Here is an 18,807-nt window from a genome sequence, read left to right as displayed (position 1 = left end):
AGCAAATAGTCTCTAAAATTGCCCAGGTTTGTGTAGGAGAACACCAGATTTATTCTGAACTGTTCTATAGCCAAGTATTAATCTAAACTATTTCTTTCATATTTCCAAATGCATAAAGAAACAGAAGGTAATACAGACTAAAACATCTTCAAGTTTCAGGGCTCCCGAAATGGAACTACCCTACTTGATTTACTCTTGAAGGTATCCTTTTGACATGAGTGATAGATATGATAGCTTTCAGGTCTGAGTTAGCCAGCTTCATCCTTATTTCCCCCACGCCTACCTTCTTCCATGCTGTCCCTGAATGAGCCTGAATGACTGATGGCCCGTGGCCTCTCCTCCAGAGACGTGGCGCTCCCACAAAGCTGGGAGTCGTCATAGAGATCGAAGGACGAGTCTTGGGCTGGGATGCTGTTTGAGCGCATCATGCTGGGCCCAGGAAGGTTAAACTGAGAAAGATTGGTTGGGCTCACTGAAAAACAAAGTGCACACAGCCCATTAGTCCGGGGCTTGGAAGTTGCCTCTGAAATTTTCAATAGCAGTTACAGAGGAGTCCCTCTTTTCTCTAGCACTTTCATGGCAAGCAGTATGTCAATTTCTAAAGCAATATTAAACAAAACCATCAAGTCACCTCTACTGTTTTTTCCTAGAAATGATATGGTATTTCCTGCTGCCCATTATGAAGAAAAAAATTGTCTTCCTAGAGTCTGGACATTTATTTTTTGAGAAAAAGAAATCTAAATTTTCTAGGAAAACGTGTGTAGGAAGCTTCCAACCAAAGACTTTCAGTCAGTTTGAGTTCTAAAATTTTGTCAGTTCATAATCAGAACCATCACTATTATCAGAGTTAGGTTATAATAAGGAAAAATTAAAATGAAATATAATGTAAGGTACATGGTTATCCATAGCTCACTGTGACGTTAATCATTTAAAACTACTTTCCATTGTATCTAAGATGAGAATGTCACAGTGAGACTGTCAAAAGTCACAAACTTGTATTCCTCAAGCAATACCTTAAATCTGTAATTTGAAACATGAATTTATTTACCCAGTGCCTACTGCCAAATAGTCCTAATAACATTCAAGTTTTTAGGCCAACTGATTGTCATTAAAGAAATATGTGGTTGACTGAATTGGAAAACAATATTCTTGGAGAATCTATGTCTTTGGCTTAGAACTGGTCTGATAAAATTTCAAAACTTGCTATTTTTTTTCCTTTGACATAGGCACTACATTTCTTAATGTAATTGCTGAATCTCAGAACAATGTAAAATATGGGGCATATATACTATGAGATAACTTTAGAAGACTGTCTCCTATTTGCCAGGTATTATGCTGGATATTTTACAGGTATTAAGGAATCTGAGAGAGTTAGTTGTGAATTCAAGTAAAATAAAACCAAGAAAAGTAACTTAAGACTTAGAATTATATCTATGTGTGCATATGTGACATATAATAATGAAAGAAAGAAACTTTGGATTTGCAAAGTCCCCAACCCACTGGAAGAGGGGAAGAAAGGGTGGAAGAGGGTGGGGGAGAAAGAAAGAAGAGTGAGAAAGTAAAAGTTAAAGAAAAGACCTTTCAGGTACATTCCTTCAGTCAGCAGTGACAAGTCAATGATTGCTAAAGACAACCAACAGATACCCCAGAGGACATTCTAGTGTTGAATGCGTGTGTTTAAGGTGTCTGGACTGGAGTAAATCTTACTATCATGGGTTCACAGTATGAACTGACTTTTTGCTAAATGAATGAGGTACTGAATACATTTGCAAGTGCATCATTTTAATACATACATATATAGAGAGAGGTTAGAAACACACTTCATTCACTGACTTTATGCAAATTCTTACAAAATGGTTGCAGATATATCCAGGTAAACTCTCCTTATATAATTTCAAAACATAACATTTAGCTCATTCAAAATGAAATAGTAATGAAGACTAGGACAGACTTTAAAAGGAATGGTTTGGAGTGAGGAGGATGGGATGAATTGAGAGAGTAGCACTACCATGTGTAAAATAGCTAGCTAGGGGAAAGCTGCTATAGAGGGGAAAGCTCAGCTCAATGCTCCGAGGTGACCTGGAGGTGTGGGAAGGGGTGACTAGGAGGAAGGCTCAAGAGGGAGGGGTGCATGGACAAATATAATCGACTCACTTTGCTGTACAGCAGAAACTAACACAGCGTTATAAAGCAATTACACTCTGATTTTTTAAAAAAATGACATAAGGATAGTAGCTAGCTTTGGGGGAAGGTATGGATTGTGGCTGGGTTGCTAGACGGTGGAAGGGAATTTCTGAGGTGTTGAGAATGTCCTGTCTTGACCAGAATGAGAGCTGCATGCATGTTCACTTGGAAATACTCGTTAAACTGTGCTTTATATTTTAAAAATAAAAGGAACAGTGGGTATTTATAAGCATTTCTGATAGGTTCTCCATTGGAAATGTATTCATTCTATTTAAGAATGTTCAATTAAGTTAAATCTATGGCAGGTTTGCTTTGTTGTTAATGTGGTTGTGTAGAAAGATCAATAAGGCAAGATCTAGGGCTTCAACAGTTACCTCTAGAGGAGGTGACTGAAAGGTAGACAACATAAGAGAGTCAGAGGAGGGCTATGTAATAGGAGTCAAAAGTATGATGGACAGAGAATTTCTGTAATGGGACACAAATCAGTACAGGGCATCTAGTGGTAGCTTTGATTTCCACTTGCTTTAGGCAAAAATTTCCATATCTACCCTTCAGTTTCTTCGTAAATTAAAAAAAAAAAAAAAAGACAGAATAAATGGCCTCTAAGATCCATTTAAAGCCACATGTAAACATTTCTAATAAGCGAGATGTAGGTGTGACAAGATATTATGGAGATACTAACGTCACTGTTTTTTATTAAATTATATGTAAATTTGTGTTGATCTGAGCAGAACAGGAACTGACAAAAAGATGGAGTGGGTTTTTAAATACAGCAAATGACTCCAGATTTTGCTGCCGTAGACACATTAGCTAAGGAGTTCATGATATTTTTCTAATAAAAGCTGTCATATGCAACTTACTTTTATTTTGTAAAATTTGGGAGTATAACTAGGAACTAGGTGGAGATTCATAAAATGTTTATTTGATCATTTAAAGAACTTTAAAAGTGGAATATAACTAGATATAGGTAGTTTGTCATTAGTGGATTTAGAGAAGCTAGAGCTGTCACAGGAACTTGCATAACAGATCCACAACTGAATCAGAGGTAGGTGTCTTCTAACTGTGAGATTCTACTCTTCCTTGAGTATAGAGGAAAAAGCTTAATCCTGAATGGCTTAAGGGTGAATATGGAGAGGGACTAAAAGGGCATTCAAGGTGTAGGGACTTTAGGGAGTAAATGCAAAGAAACTTCCCATACAAAGGTGTTAAACATCATTCTAGGCAAGAGTGAAAGTGAAAGTCACTCAATCCTTTCTGACTCTTTGCGACCCCATGGGCAGTAGCCTGCCAGGCTCCTCTGTCCATGGAATTCTCCAGGCCAGAATACTGGTGTGGGTAGCCATTCCCTTCTCCAGGGATTGAAGCCAGGTCTCTTGCATTATAGACGGATTCTTTACCGTCTGAGCCCATCAAATATGTAGACTTTGAAACTGACACGTTGATAGTAATGCTTCTACATGGTAACCCTTGAGGCAAGGTGAAAAAGAATCTGAGCAAATGTCATCACCCATGGGACTATGACAATGTCTCCTAGGTTATGGGATGCCTCACAAGGACTGTGACCGAGAGTAAATAAAATTGCATCCAATAATAATTTATTTATGTAAGTTATATTCTGTAATGCTTTCTTGGAGAGGAATGATTTCTATTATAGCTATCATGTCAGAAACCATATATGAACCCGAGCTGACTTCAGCAGTAGCTCACAGTAGTCTACTAATAATGACATAATAGTAGTGACCTTAAATTTCTAATGTTTATTTTTTATATGTGATTTTTACAGTAACATTTCCAAAAATTTTATATACAATATTAATATTTTTAGTGGGTAAGAATAAAAAGCATGGTTAATGCAACTCTTAAGTGTTTGTAATAATCACTTATCTTAGTGATTATTCAAAAAATGATCAAATTGAAAACAAGTGATTACTAAAGTAAAATGTAGAACAATGCTACCCATATTCAAGTTACAGTGTTACATTTGACATATTTTTAAAATAATACAGTGATTATTAAATCACTTATGATTGCATTTTAATAGTGTTTGCTCTCTTGCCTAATAAATGTAAGTTCCAGTGGTCTGGAAACACAACCAAAAGTCTTCAACAGCAATTTTCATGGTTTTGAAACTAGTTTTTTTTTTTTCTCTTGTAAAATAATACAGCATATCTGATATGAACCCACATACCCACTTATAAAATACGGGGACGCACATAAAAGTGTGTGGATATGTATGGGAAAATCTTTCTTCATAAGTCCCAGTGGGTGAATACTTGGAGCGGTATGAAAGTAGAGATAGTAAGATCTATTTGAAACCTACTGCAACTCTCTGCTAGTGTAAGACATCTCTTTCCAATAAAAATGATGATGTAGCGGAGTCTACCAAGTCTGATACTCTGTCTCTCGTCTCTTTGTACATGTTAGTCATTCCTTACAATGTAACCTAGGTATTGTGAACCTATTTAACAGGTGAGAAAACTGAAGTAAAATGACTGCTAATATCAGACACAGTAAATAGCAAGTTTTTTCCTTCTCAAAAAAAAAAAAAGGGATCAATTGAATCAGAATAATAACAATGGAAAAATAATGGGGTAAGGATTCATATACTCAGATTAATGTCAATTAATGAAAAGATTGACAGGAGGGAGCCATGAGATACCCAGCAAATTCAGCAAACTCGGTGACATGGGTTTGATTTCAATATCGTACAATATCAGATTTTGTTTCATATGTCTGTGACTCTACAAAAACATTTCCATTTCATTGTTTGAAATCAAAGTTTTAAGCTTCCTGTTGCATTTTATAACTACAACTCAAAATAAAAGTTTTACCATCCTTCGCCATTATGAGACAAAGAAATCTGATCACTGTGTAGGTTCATCAATAAAAACTTGGTGTTGGATGTATATTCACTAGTACATTTAGAACAATAACCTAAACAACTGTTTTTCATTGTCATAATCTCTAGTCTCTATAGCAGAACAGTTATAATAGAAGAGAAAAAGCCTTGACTGTCCCAACAGGGGGGAAAGTTGAAAAGTCCAAATTATTAAAGAATTTGGACATTCTGTTGGTCTATTGCTACACAAAAATCCTCAAGTGAAAAAAATAATGTGACTATTTTACACATGACTTTATAGAAGAGACATCAATTTTAAAAGCAATGGATCTGTTCAATGATAACTGGCATATTTAGGCTTTCATTATTTTGTCGCTTTCCCTTGTGTTTGCTGTGATATTTGTGCAAATGATTTCATATTTTGTAAAAGTTATGCTAAACACAAAGTAATCCAGTGTTTCAAATTATCATTTCTTTTCATTGCCTTCATCCAAAAATGTTCACGGATTCCTTAATAGGAATTCTCATATGCATTTTAAGGAGAGTTTTAACTTTAAAATGAAGATGTGACTATGGAGTCATGGAATGATGCTTTTTCTTCTTAATTATTTCTATTTTCTTTTTTTCTACAAAATGATAATTAATTTTCTTATAAGGATTAAAACATTTAAACAGAAAGGAAGGAGGGGTTTTACTGGTTTCTAAGAGGACTCTGAGAAAACTCCTAGGCTTAAGGTCAGGTGTTCTGGCATCAGTTACTACCTCTGCCCCTTAAGATTGGTGATTTTGTTTTTTTAAGTCAAAAAAATCTCTTTTTGCCTCTGGATCTTAGGATATAAAATAACAACAGTATTAACTATGTCAACTTGTTGTCATGAGAAATAAACTGCATAATGCTTGAGAATTATTTTGGGGATTGTGAACGTACAAATAAAAGGTAACGTTAAGGTGTCTATCTCCTGTTTAAATGAGCAATCCTTGTGAACGTATGCCAGGGTTCCTGGAGAGTAGGTGGTAAAAGGAACAAGATGAAACTGATGGTTTAGAAGATTTTACCCAAGTTGGAAAAGTGATATTTTCCTGTTGCAGAAGATGACATGGCAGAAGGGGACACCAGGGGTGACTGGTTGCCGGTATCCTGCAGCCCTCCAGTAGAATGGGAGCGTAACCACTCTTTGCCTTCCTCTTGGTTGGCCTGCCGAGATGATGGGGTGTATCTGCAAAACAGCACAGCTAAGACACTTCAGCACATCTGCAAAGGCAAGGCAATATCAGGACGAGGAAACAATTGAGAGGAGCTTACTATTCAGACTGAACAACATTCTCAAACAGACTGAATTTAATTATAATTGCTTAGTTCTTCCAGATGATTTGACACCATCTGTTTGAATCTCACAGGAAAAAAAAATAAAGGATTTTGAAAAGAAAATTATATTCCTGTGAGATATGTGGTTGAAAATCGTAAGCAACGAGCAGACAGCCAGGTTAATTGAGAAGGGCACAAAAGCATGGTGTTTAGAAGGGTGTGAAGAGGGTGAAAACACAAAGTAAATATGGTAGACAGTAGCTGGCCAGAAGCCAAAGGAATGGATGGATGGTCACAATAAGACACGGGAAACAGAACACAAACTGCCAGATCTTTTTTAAAGGAAAGGGAAAACATTTATTTGGTTAAAAATGCCACTTGACACCATGTCTGGATTTTTTTAAAACATGGAAAGAGAAGTAAGCTCCCTTTATTGGAATACATTTCTGGAACAAAATCTTAAAATGGAATATTTGCAAACTGTTTGCTCTTGCTAAGAAACTGGAGAGAAGGAGGATAACAGATAAAGATCTAATAGGCCAGTATTCACTTTCGCCAGAGTAAGTAAATTCTTAGTTCCAAATAGCCGTCAACCTATCATATTCGTATAGTGTCATACCTCTAGTAATAGTTCATTCCATATCTTCCCATTAGATAGAAGTGTACAGTAAAAGATGGCCATGCATTAAATTTTCATTTTATATTTTTTATGAACTTAAGAATCCCGGGAACGGGGGAGCCTGGTGGGCTGCTACCTATGGGGTCGCACAGAGTCGGAAACGACTGAAGTGACTTAGCAGCAGCAATAATTATTTTTATATTATTATGTAATACTAGACTAACTTTTGTCTGTACTGATTTGATAGATATCAGCACTTCTGAAAAACAGAAAAAAAGCTCTTCTGAGTTTTTACCAAAAGGTTTTCTTAAAAATTATCCCTTAATTACACTATTTGTCCTCTGATGATGAAAATAACTTTTCTTTGATTCAAATTAGAGTACCCTTCAACCTTTCAACATTAATTGGCTACAGGTGCAGACTATAGGGGTTGGGGCTTTTGTAGGCATATGCCTCCAAGATACAAACATTAGAGAAACTGACTTTATTCTTCAGAAGTGAGTCCTGAATTCTATTAAAATTGCTGCCCCCCAAATAACGTCTTTTTCATCACATTTAATTTACTGAGTTTTGGCCTCTACCAACTTCTACCTGAGGGCCATCTCACCAACTCCTCAGGCCAGACAAAACATCAGGATTAAGAGTGAGTTGATCCTTGATGTCAGGTGCTTCTTCGCAAACAAAGAAAGAAAGAGGTAGAGAGATAGCACACAAAGTTTACGTAACAACAGAGAAAGGCAGCAATTATGCTGAGAGAAATATATACCTTAGTCCCTTTTTGGGTAGTGTATTTCTGTCAAGCTGCATGCTGTTAAAACAAAGAAAACCCCTAAGGACATAATGTAAAAAACCCTCCAAATTATACATCCAACATAAATAACTCTATTTGAAATCTGTTACACAAAATAAGGTTTTCTTTTTTTGTAAAAACATATTTAATGCTTAACTCATTGGAATATGCCAACCAAAGGACACTGGATTTCACTGTTGCAACACATTCAATGATAACTTAGTGACAGGTCTATTTGAAGATTGATTAAGTTATATTTTAAGATACTTCTCCTCTAGATTCTATTTACCTAGTGTTACGGTAGATTTTCCTTCCCCATGCAAATGACTAGATTTCTGCTATGATTTCACACGTAAGAGAATCATAGAGGAGGAATGAGAAAGATCTCTGCCTAAGTTAAAGTGGCATGCTCCAACAGAGAGAGATGTAATAAATCCCCTTTCAATACTTATTTTTTGTATTTAGATGATCTTTAGTAAAAATAAAGGCAGATATATTCCTATTCACAGAAAAAGAAGAGAAATATATAACTGCTTGAAATGTAATCCTTCTAGCATCATTTATTTAAATATTTTAATACAATTAAACTATGCTATCTTTTCAAATTATAAACTGGATGTTTAAAAGGCTATGAGTTTTCAGTGTCTATTTTAAACAATTCTCAATTGGTCCTAAAAAGGGAAGAAAGAATGTGTCTGGAGAAAATGAGAAGTGGCCTCCCTAAAAATAGAGGAAAGGGTGTCAAGAATTAAGTGGGATGGGTCTAGGAATTTCTGTTATAATCTCTGGCATATGGATAACCAAATAGTAAAATTAATTTGGATTTTCAGGATGATATCTGTTTCATTAAACTTCAAATGGTCAAAATTGAATACACAGGATATGTACATGAGGATGATATAACATGGATGCCAACACAATGACTTGAAATTTAATCACTAAAAATCAAAGCTAAAATGTTTTCTTCTATGGGTACTCCATTAATTAGCACTGCAATAGAAACCATCCAAAGACATCATCTTCTTTTACTTTATGTACTGGGAATGTCCAAATAGGGTAATCACACAATTATGTAGAAGCCAATTCTAGTATGTATCTTGACTCTAGATGTATTCTTAGTACATCTGTATTTTTAGTACAACAGAAAGGAATCATACTGAACAACTACAAGAGTACTCTAAATATATACTACAACATGCTGAAGCATCGATAGCGTCATAAGCTATTTTAAAGATTATCTCTTTCATATGTATGAATTTACTAAACTTTAACATCACAGAGAACAGTGAAAATAGGCATGGTTTTGCCCATGTTATTTACTGTGTAAACATTATATGTTTGTATTGTACAGAGAATTTAATGAAAGGAAAATCAGAAAATAAGTTTACCAATATAAGGTAAAATTTTAAGTAGAAATATCTGTTTGAATCTGGATATTAATGATTTTATAATATAGACACTTTTCACAAATGCTGAAAGGCTAAAAACTCTTCTGCCTCCAAGAGCCAAGAGGGCAATGGGAATAAATGAAGTAGAAATGTTAATTAACAGTCTGAAGAGGACAGGCACTGTTTGTCTGAAGCCAGTAAACGTGGTACAGGATTTGAAAGGCAGGGTAGCTAGATCTGACAGTAAAAAACAAGCCAGATGCTTTAAAGTTGGCTACAACTTTAAAATTTTTAAGGTTTGGTTTGGTCATAAAAAGCAAAATGCACAAAACAAATGTAAGCTAATAGCCGAAGGCTGCTCTGATCTAGAACAGTTAGAGGAAAAAACTGTTAAATTTTAAATAATTTGTTTATGATACTTTAATGAGGAGAAATTTAGACCAAAATTAAAATCTATATGAAAGGCTATTTATTTAATAGTATTAGAATAATAAATATCAATAAAGTCTTCTGAAATTGTAAATCAACAGGAAAGTCATTCACTTACATACATCTCTATTATATCTTTCTAATTACTTTGTCTAAAATATTTACTTTGGCCCATTTTCTCTTCAGTCAGTCAGTTCAGTCGCTCAGTCATGTCCGACTCTTTGCGACCCCATGAATTGGAGCACACCAGGCCTCCCTGTCCATCACCAACTCCCAGAGTTCACCCAAACTCATGTCCATTGAGTCGGTGATGCCATCCAGCCATCTCATCCTCTGTCGTCCCCTTCTCCTCCTGCTAAACGCTTGGCTTCCTTAGTGTTCCCAATATTATGTGGACTATTGTAATTAAGTCAGGATCTCTGATAGGATCTAATTTTCTCTTTGAGGGATCACATAGTTCTTGGGTGTACTTTAAAGGATTAGGATGAATTCCTGTTGCTTGCAATTTTGTTCGCAAGAAAAAAAAGCACAACTTCTTATATCAAAAATTATTTCAGTCAAGTAATTTATTGGAAGAAACTAGTTAATGTTTATATTGCATACCATAACTATGAAGATAATTTGCTTCTTCATAGTTTAATAGTCATGAATATATCTTACTAAGAGTAAAAGGTAAAAATTTAATCTCTTCAAAATTAGTTTTAAGACTTAGTTTAGAAAAATTATTTATCTGTTTATACCAGAACACATCCATCTGTAAAACTGGTCTATTTGAATTCTGAAAACCAAGTATAAAAAGAAGATTTGTTTAAAGAGAAAATTAACTGTATATTCGTCAGTGTATTTCCATAGCTAAAATTATATATATACTGACTTCTGCTAGAATACAGATCAAAGGAAAATATTAACACCACATTTATACTGCAGCTATAAAGCTCATCAGTATTATCAGCTAGATTTATTTTAGAGTTACTTGGTCACAAATAATTACTTGACCACTTTCCTGTATTTTAATGTACAAATGCCAAAGAAATGAGTTGATGGCTAAATGGTCAACTTGTAGTCATATTCATGATAAAAATAATCAGTATTTTGGAAGGTGAGTATTGTTAACAAATAATAACCTATTTGCAGCGTGCCATGTTTGAAGTGTTATGTCATCATCAACAACAGACTGAATAAAAGTTTGTGAAAGTTATCAGGCATTTTTAGTGACCTGTGGCACTTTCACAAATAACACAATTGATATACAGCCAAGGGCATTTCTGAAAGCTTTAGGTGTGCCGAGAAACAAACAGCATTAAGTTCATCATGGAAAACCAGGCAGTTTTAAGATACATTCCTGGGGAAAAGAATCAGTACCAAAATACCTGAGAAAGGATTTTTTAGGGAGGAGAATCCAGAGCCTTCTTGGCCAACAGAGATGCTTTCTCTTAAGTATATTAGGTAAGGAATGCCTTAGTATGGTCATTTTAAGTTTAAAGGAAAACAGTAATTAATTAAATCAATGAGAAATATCTTGTAATGTAGTTTAAAAAGGGCCTAATAAAAATGTCACTAGAGTTGTAATTTTGTCTAAGAATTCATATCTGACAACTGATCGTTTCTTTTCCAATTCAACTAGGATTCCTAGCTATCCATTTGCTATTTTTCCAAAGAAATGCTAATAAAGCCAACTGAACATTTTACTCTGAGCATAATTGTAGAATCCATTTAGATTTGATCTTTAAATATGCTTAAATCATCCTAAGGAGCTGTGTTGTCCTAGAGCTCAAGCTAAATCATTGTTGTGTCTTGAGAAAACATCATTCAATACATAAAAACATGCTTTGAATTTTATTTAAATTGGCTAGTGGGTGTATATGTATGCATCATACCAAAAAACTAACTACTCAATTTTTTATGGATCCTTAATGGTTTTCACCTTCTGCAAATGTGGTAGTAACACCAAATAAAAGGCCCAGTATTAATAATCCGACATCCCTTTGCAAAGTGGCACTCTCACTGAAATTTAAAAACAAAAACAAAAACAAAAAACCGAAACTGAATGCAGGGTATGGGTAGGTACAGTGTGGGGAGGAGGGAGGTGAAGACTTCAGCAAGGCCTCCAGGAGAGCTCACCTTTCTGAGAGAGTAGATCTCACACTACCAGTTCTCATGAGCAGGCTCTGCACCTCGTGAGTGCCTGTGGTCAGTCCAGACAGGGAGCCATGGTGGCTGAGGGGGAGGTCAATGGACTCAGAGCTCGTGTGGAGGCTAGTCATGGACTGGTAACTCGGAGTGTCCTTGCTGCCAGCAGAGGAACTGCTCAGATTGGCAGCCCACACGAGACCACCTGATGTGAAAGAGTGAACCGATGCTGGGCTGGACGCCAACGAGTGGCTTAAGCTTATAACGTCTGCAGTGAGGTCTGAGGGTTTATTGAAGAGAGGGCTGCTGCTGCCACTGAGCCCACCAGCACTGCCCAGGCTGCCCGTACCAGACGACGGCGACTCCAGACTGCCTTGCCGCGCTAGTGTGGTACTGGGACTGGGCATTACAGAGGAGGATTTCACACCCTCAGTATTAGGTGCGGAGGCAGGTTTGCCACCTGCCTTGGCACCAAACAACCTAAAAGAAAAACAAATAACAGCTTCAGTTGTTCCGAGAAACTGACATCCACATTTAATACTTAGGGTTATAGTACATAGAGCCCAGCGTGCTCTGGTGGACAGGTCACCGAGCACTTCCTGTTGATAAGCTTGATAAACTTGATAAGCTTGAACTTCCTAATCTCTCTCTCTTATTGCCGTAGGGGTAAACTGGTACTGGGCTGCCATCCTGATGATGGGGGGACGTGGGCCACACAGAAGGAGGGGTAAGCCAAACATCAAAGTCTCTGGTTTCCGCAGTTAAGTAATCATGAGAGTTTTTTTGCAAAATTAAGTAGTTTGCACATACTTGCTACCTATTTATAGAACCATTATAATGAAACAACTTCTACGCATTCGGTATATAATATGAAATTATTTTTCTTTTCTTTTTTTTTCCTTCATGTTGTCGGCTTATTCAAACTCTAGAAGGAATGCTGAAGGCAAAGTTTAGGAGTCTGTGTTGTATGGCTGGGGTCCTAAGTGACTGTCAGAGAGGAGTTGGTTAGAAACAATATTGGATACTGTCGGCAACATGTCAGTATGTCTGTAGTTTCCCCAAGAAAGGCCAGAGGGTCAGATGTCAGTTGCCAGTGCTATTCCAATACATATTTATAATAGTGATTTGAAACATGGTTGGTGCTAAGTTAGATGTCGGAGTTTCTTCAGAAAACATTTTAGTTTTGTAAATGAAGCAGATGATATAATTGAATTTATGTAAATATGGAAATAAAGTGTGATATGAAAAATGACATAATGATCACTAATTAAGTTGCAATGAAATCGTTATTTCCCATAGTGAAATATTTTATGACGAATAAGAGAAATTGTTTCATAGGTAATGGGCCACTGGAGGGCACTATTGGCTTTACTTAAGCAACGGAAATATTTACTCTCACTACAAGTGATTACTCTTTGCAATGAGAATCAACATTTCAAAACACCACTTCTTCAGGATTAATGTTTCTACTGTGGAATATAAAACCTCTAGGTCTTTCAAACAATCATGTATCTGAGATTACTGAAATGTAAAAGTAAGTGTTTCAAGACACTATTTCCCAGATATCAAGGCTCCTGGTTTAGTCAGTATAATCAAAGCAAACATTAAAAATACTAAACATAATCATGTAATGGATTGTAAATGGACTATAAATCATATTCTATCATTTCATAGACAAGGAAACAGACCCAGAATAATTTAACTGTCTGTCCTAAATCTTTACCTGTATGTATTTTCCTGCCACTTAAAACACATCAGTATTTAAACACACTGATATTGAGAAGGAGAACTCCATATATTGAATATCAAAAACAATCCCCATGCAGAAACCAAGCCCTATAGGTTATTCAAGTCATATCAATGAAAGCTGATAATGAGTTAGAAAACCTAGCACATTTCTTAGTTATAATCCTATGCCAAGCATCTGAAGGTTTTCAAATTCTGTCAATCATATCATACCTTGACTTTCATTAAGATTTCAGGATATGGTGCTACATAAATCTGTCCACTGTGATCCGGTACTGTATAAAGAATACAACTTCATCTATGTTCATGATTAGCATCAGCTCATTAAGAGCCAACAAGATAATAAACACTAGAAATGGATACCAATAGTCATAAAGACCTATTTTATTTTGTTATTAACTGTGTAAAGATGAAAATCTATTACAAGCTACTGTTTTATCACTCCCCCTAGGTACTACCATCTGCTTTTATTCATAAATGCTGTTTGTTTTGCTGTGACAATAGTGAAACTGCAAAGTTGGAGCGTTTCTCAAAATGAGCAATATTTTTCCACTAGCTATTTATAGCATCGGCTTCTGAAAACTCATTGTACTCAGAAGCTGACTTAGAATCTAAGTTATATATACCATACACTGAGGCTATATGCATATACATACACATGGAGGATATACATCTTTTATAGGACAGGCTATGGGACACACAAATATAGATAAAGCATTATATGTTGTCCCAGCACCATTTTACGCTTTCTTACCTTCGAAATGTTGGTGAGGCAATGTCAGGGTACTTGGACCCTGGCTGCCTGAGCCCTTGTGTCCCACAGGCACTAGCAGACGTGGGGCTGGATTTGGGGGAACCTGACAAAGAAACGCTCTCTGAATCTGAGACTGCAACCTTTTCTTTCTCCTTGTCTGTCTGGTTGACGGTGACGGGACTCGAGCGCCCTGAGCCAATCTTCGTGGGTTCTCTCAGTTTCGAGGTGGTGGCACCAGCTGACTTGCTGCTGACATTGGAATCAATACTGCTGGTGCTGGATCTGTGGCCGCCTCGGCCGGGAATGCCACTGGTGCTGGATTTGGACGGGCGGGGCAAGCTGCGGTACTGCAGGGAGGTTTTGGTGCTAACATGCAGCCCAGCGTCGTCCTGATTCTGTGACCCATCCAAGCTGGTTTTCCTCCCTGCGTTTGACTTCCCACCAATGGCAGCAGATTTGGGGATTTTGCCCAGTGTGGCTGAGCCGCTTGTTATGGTGGCCCCGCTGCTAGTGATCATGGCAGAGGACCCGACTCCACTTGGCTTCTTAAATCCAAAAGAGCCAGTGGCCGTTGATCTTCCAATGCCCGAGGGGGGCTTTTTCCCCTCATCTCCACTGCTCTTTCCTGCATCTGATGGAGATCTCTGCAGAGATGATCCTTTCAGGGGACTTTTTCCTTTCTCAGAAGCTTTGGCATCATCAGTTTTCCCTAATGAGTGAGAAATATACACATTTATGTGCCTGCACATAATATTTCTTTAAACAGAGTGTAAAATGTGAGTACATCTGTGTGTGTGCTTAGTTGCTCAGTTGTGTCTGACTCTCTGCGACCCCATGGACTGTGGCCCACCAGGCTCCTCTGTCCATGGGATTTTCCAGGCAAGAGTACTACAGTGAGTTGCTGGTTCCTGCTTCAGGGGATCTTCTCGACCCAGGGATCGAATTCACATCTGTGTCTCCTGCATTGGCAGGCAGAGTTTTTACCACTGTACCACCTGGGAGGCCCAAATTTATTTTTTTACTACTTAAATTCCTATTCATTATTTTAGCTCTAAATAGGCATGTACACAATATATTCAGAAGATTAAGTACAAAGCTATAAAAATATGGCTGTTAGAGGAAAATGACTAGAGAGCAAGGAGATAAAATGAAAATGCATATTTTTGCTATGTATTATTGCCTTATAGCTTGCAACTCTCTTCCTTTATAAAGATAGCACTTAATCTCATCAAACTAAGTGCTTGAAAAAGAGTTCATCAGATGATTGTGTTTGAAGGATCCTGGTACATTAGTACCTCAGGTGGCACTATTTATATGAGGCATCATTTTAAAAATAGGGAGAGCATCTTAAAAAAAAAGAAGGATGGTACAATTTACAGAAATCTTTTACTCAATATTTTATCAAGTCTAATTTGGAAATAATGTTTCAAATCTCCAGCCTTCCAACCCATTAGATTAGTGTGACTTTTCTTGCCTCTTAGAAGTGAAACATAGGGGGAGAGTTAACATAAATATTCCAAACTTTATAGGAAATCAGAATGAAAGCTATCTTATTTTTTTTAATAAGTGTGCTTGTTTTATTTCCACATGACCAGAAATGACTGTGGCAAAATAAAACCCTCACCAAACTGTGATGATACCCTCTAGAGGATGCCTGGAGTGTTGTATTCATGTGGATGCATATGGTAAGGCATGTGAAATTTAGACAGAAAAAGTATTTATATGGAGAATTGTTATATCAATATAAATAATTATATTTTTGATATATTTTTGATTTTTATATTTTTATTCATAAATAATTATATTTATGAAAAGCTGCTGTTAAAGACAAGAAAGATCAAACTGAAACAATTTAGCTTAACAGCTGCCAGAAGACCAGCCTACCAGGTGTCTTGAGTGCACTGGTCCCAGTTTTCTGCCTGGATGGTGCTCCTCCTTGGGCTGACATGCCTCTTCTCCAGGACCCTGTCTGAGAAACGGCCAGGGAGGCTTTCTGCCCCGTCTTCTCAGGGTCTTCAGGAAGACCAGAGGAAATGCCCTTCCACTTGCCACCCCCATCCCCATGGCTGTCAAAGTCCTCCTCGGGTTTTTTCAGCTCCTCGGTGCTCTCCCAAGGCTCATCTGTTGCAGATCGTTTCTCTGAATCTGTCTTCAGCTGTAAAGAAAATAGGACAGAAGAACTTTGTGCAGAAAAATCTATCAAGTGTGAATTGGGCCCTGGAATGTCCTTTCAGATAATTAGCTTAAAAAAAACCAGCAGCAGTGATTTGTATTTCAAAAGAACTCCAAAGATGCCTCTATTTTTATCTCTCTGTTCATTTAAGTTTCATTAATTTTAGTCCTATAATTCTCATTTGCACATATTAGAGAATATCAGAAGAAATCTGTGCAGAAAACTTCAATTAAACACTCCAGAGAGGAAGGCATTTTCTATGTCAAATCTAACAAGGAAAAGTAAGACAAGATAAAACTTAATTATCTAATATTCATTCTTGATTCACCATTCTCAAGAGATTCAGTGATGCATCTCAGAGATCAATATAAAATGAATCACGAACCATCCAAAATTAGACAATTAAAAAATCATTTTTGGATTCCTAAACAAGTATATCAATATTATAAAGAAAGATATGCAACAGAAGGCTTCCTGGGTTAGATTGCAATCAACTGAAAGAATACATATACATAAGCTGCCTCAGTGCAATGTAATTATTTCAGACAAAGAGGCTGTGCTATATTTTAATGCAATGTAACATAACTTGGGGGAAAATCTGGCAGAAGCACTGGAGAAAGAATGGAGGCAATTCTTACCTGAGTGTTCTTTCGGGATGGAACAGTGATGTTGGAGTAAGAGCTGACAGAGGATGTGGTATTCAGGTCATCAGTGCTGATGTTATCCAGGGTGTCGCTGAGACCACTGCTCACGGAACTGCTGTCATCCCAGCTAAAGACAGGCAGTGGCAATGACTCAGCACAGGTTGCACAACGCAAATCACCCGTATTTCCACTTAACGTGTATCATGTATTGGGAAAATAATTCTTTTTTTTTTTTCAATCTTATGATGAAAAATACTCACTTTTCATTTTTGGAAAATCGTACTGTTAAGAACTGAGCACAAACCTGAGAATAATCTTATCAAAGGTTTGCTAAGAATCAGTGCCTAGAGCAGATACAGGGGAAATGTTTATAAAATGAGTAAAAATAATATTGAGAGCCGAAGAATTGATGCCTTTGAACTGTGGTGCTGGAGAAGACTCTTGAGAGTCCCTTGGATAGCAAGGATGTCAAACCAGCCAACCATAAAGGAAATCAACCCCAAATGTTCATTGAAAGGACTGATGAAGCTGAAGCTTCAATACTTTGGCCACCTGATTTGAAGAACTGACTCATTGGAAAAGACCCTGATGCTGAGAAAGACTGAAGGCAGAAGGAGAAGGGGACGACAAAGGATGAGATAGTTGGATGGCATCACTGACTCAATGGACATGAGTTTGAGCAAACTCCTGGAGATGGTGAAAGACATGGAAGCCAGGCATGCTGAAATCCATGAGGTTGCAACAAGTTGGACATGACTAAGCAAATGAACAACAACAAAAAATATTGCTATTAATACTTCAAAGCATCAGGAAAAAAAAAATTATACCCATAATCTTTGTTTTTCCCCCAGAGAAGGCAATCAGAAGTCATGTAGCATGTAAGAATCCATCCTTCGTGTTAAAAAGTAAGAAGAAACACAAGCACAGAAAAACTGTGCTTTAGTCAAGAACCAGAAAATCATTCCTTAGTCTTTCTCCTACCAATAACTACTTCCAATGATTTACCAAATCTTGAAGATTGAGACTTATTTTATCATAGCATTCCTCTTGCAATACTTCAAGATTTCTGACCTGGACAACATACAGTATTCTTTCATCTGGCCTTCCTGCCTTCAGTCCTTCTCAATAAACTTCACCTGGTAAACTTGGGTCAACATTCAGAAGTTCACATCTAGCCATGTCACTCCCTAACTTAACACTCTTCAAAGACTTCTCTTTACCAAAGCTGTAGGTTCCACAGTATAAAGCTTCTGCCCTTCAAGGTGCACAAAGTAATCATTTGGGGCATAAGGAAAGTATCTGAAATTTGGAATAAATCTGTTCTCAATTGAAAGAAGAATAAATAAAATAGGCTATATCAATATTCATATACAGACTACCATGGGAACCCTCACTCAATCAACATGTCAGACGATGCAGACGTCATGCAGGCTGACCAGGGTCACCTGATGAGAATGGGAACTCCATGAGAATGGGAACTCCAGAGAGTAAAGAGGTGAACCATGGCTCTCACTTACTGGCTGGTTTTCAGTCTCCTGTGAAATACTGCTGCTCACCTGCACTCTATTAATTGATTTGTGTAAACTGGATACATATATCACATACAGACAAGAGTGAAGTCTCATAAAATAGACAAGTGGCTTTAAAATACCATCTGCAAGTAATCCACACAAAGAAGAGACTATGCATAATGAAAGGACAAGCTAACAGCAAAGGAAGGGTAAACTGGTAACTTTCCTACTCTGCTACGTGTACTTTCTGAGTCACACCATACATTAAAAATAATAGGGATGAAAAAAAAAATA

At 37.0% G+C, this 18,807-nt stretch overlaps 1 protein-coding gene across 2 annotated transcripts in view; it reads right to left on the bottom strand.

The window, feature by feature from the left end:
* Positions 1–18,807, bottom strand: part of NAV3 (neuron navigator 3) — a 378,120-nt gene that overhangs the window by 80,732 nt on the left and 278,581 nt on the right. For both annotated transcript variants that reach the window (XM_068970243.1, XM_068970244.1), the window contains exons 13-19: positions 16,997–17,129; positions 16,070–16,340; positions 14,186–14,894; positions 11,677–12,165; positions 7,715–7,756; positions 6,080–6,240; positions 284–472 (exon numbers count right to left, since the gene is read on the bottom strand). In XM_068970243.1, coding sequence (XP_068826344.1) covers positions 284–472; positions 6,080–6,240; positions 7,715–7,756; positions 11,677–12,165; positions 14,186–14,894; positions 16,070–16,340; positions 16,997–17,129 — 1,994 coding nt within the window. The remainder of the gene's footprint in view (positions 1–283; positions 473–6,079; positions 6,241–7,714; positions 7,757–11,676; positions 12,166–14,185; positions 14,895–16,069; positions 16,341–16,996; positions 17,130–18,807) is intronic.

The sequence above is a fragment of the Capricornis sumatraensis genome, chromosome 4 (assembly GCF_032405125.1).
Source record: "Capricornis sumatraensis isolate serow.1 chromosome 4, serow.2, whole genome shotgun sequence".
Classification (NCBI taxonomy): domain Eukaryota; kingdom Metazoa; phylum Chordata; class Mammalia; order Artiodactyla; family Bovidae; genus Capricornis; species Capricornis sumatraensis.
The sequence above is the reverse complement of the archived record's forward strand: the minus strand, read 5'-3'. Positions and strand labels throughout refer to the sequence as shown.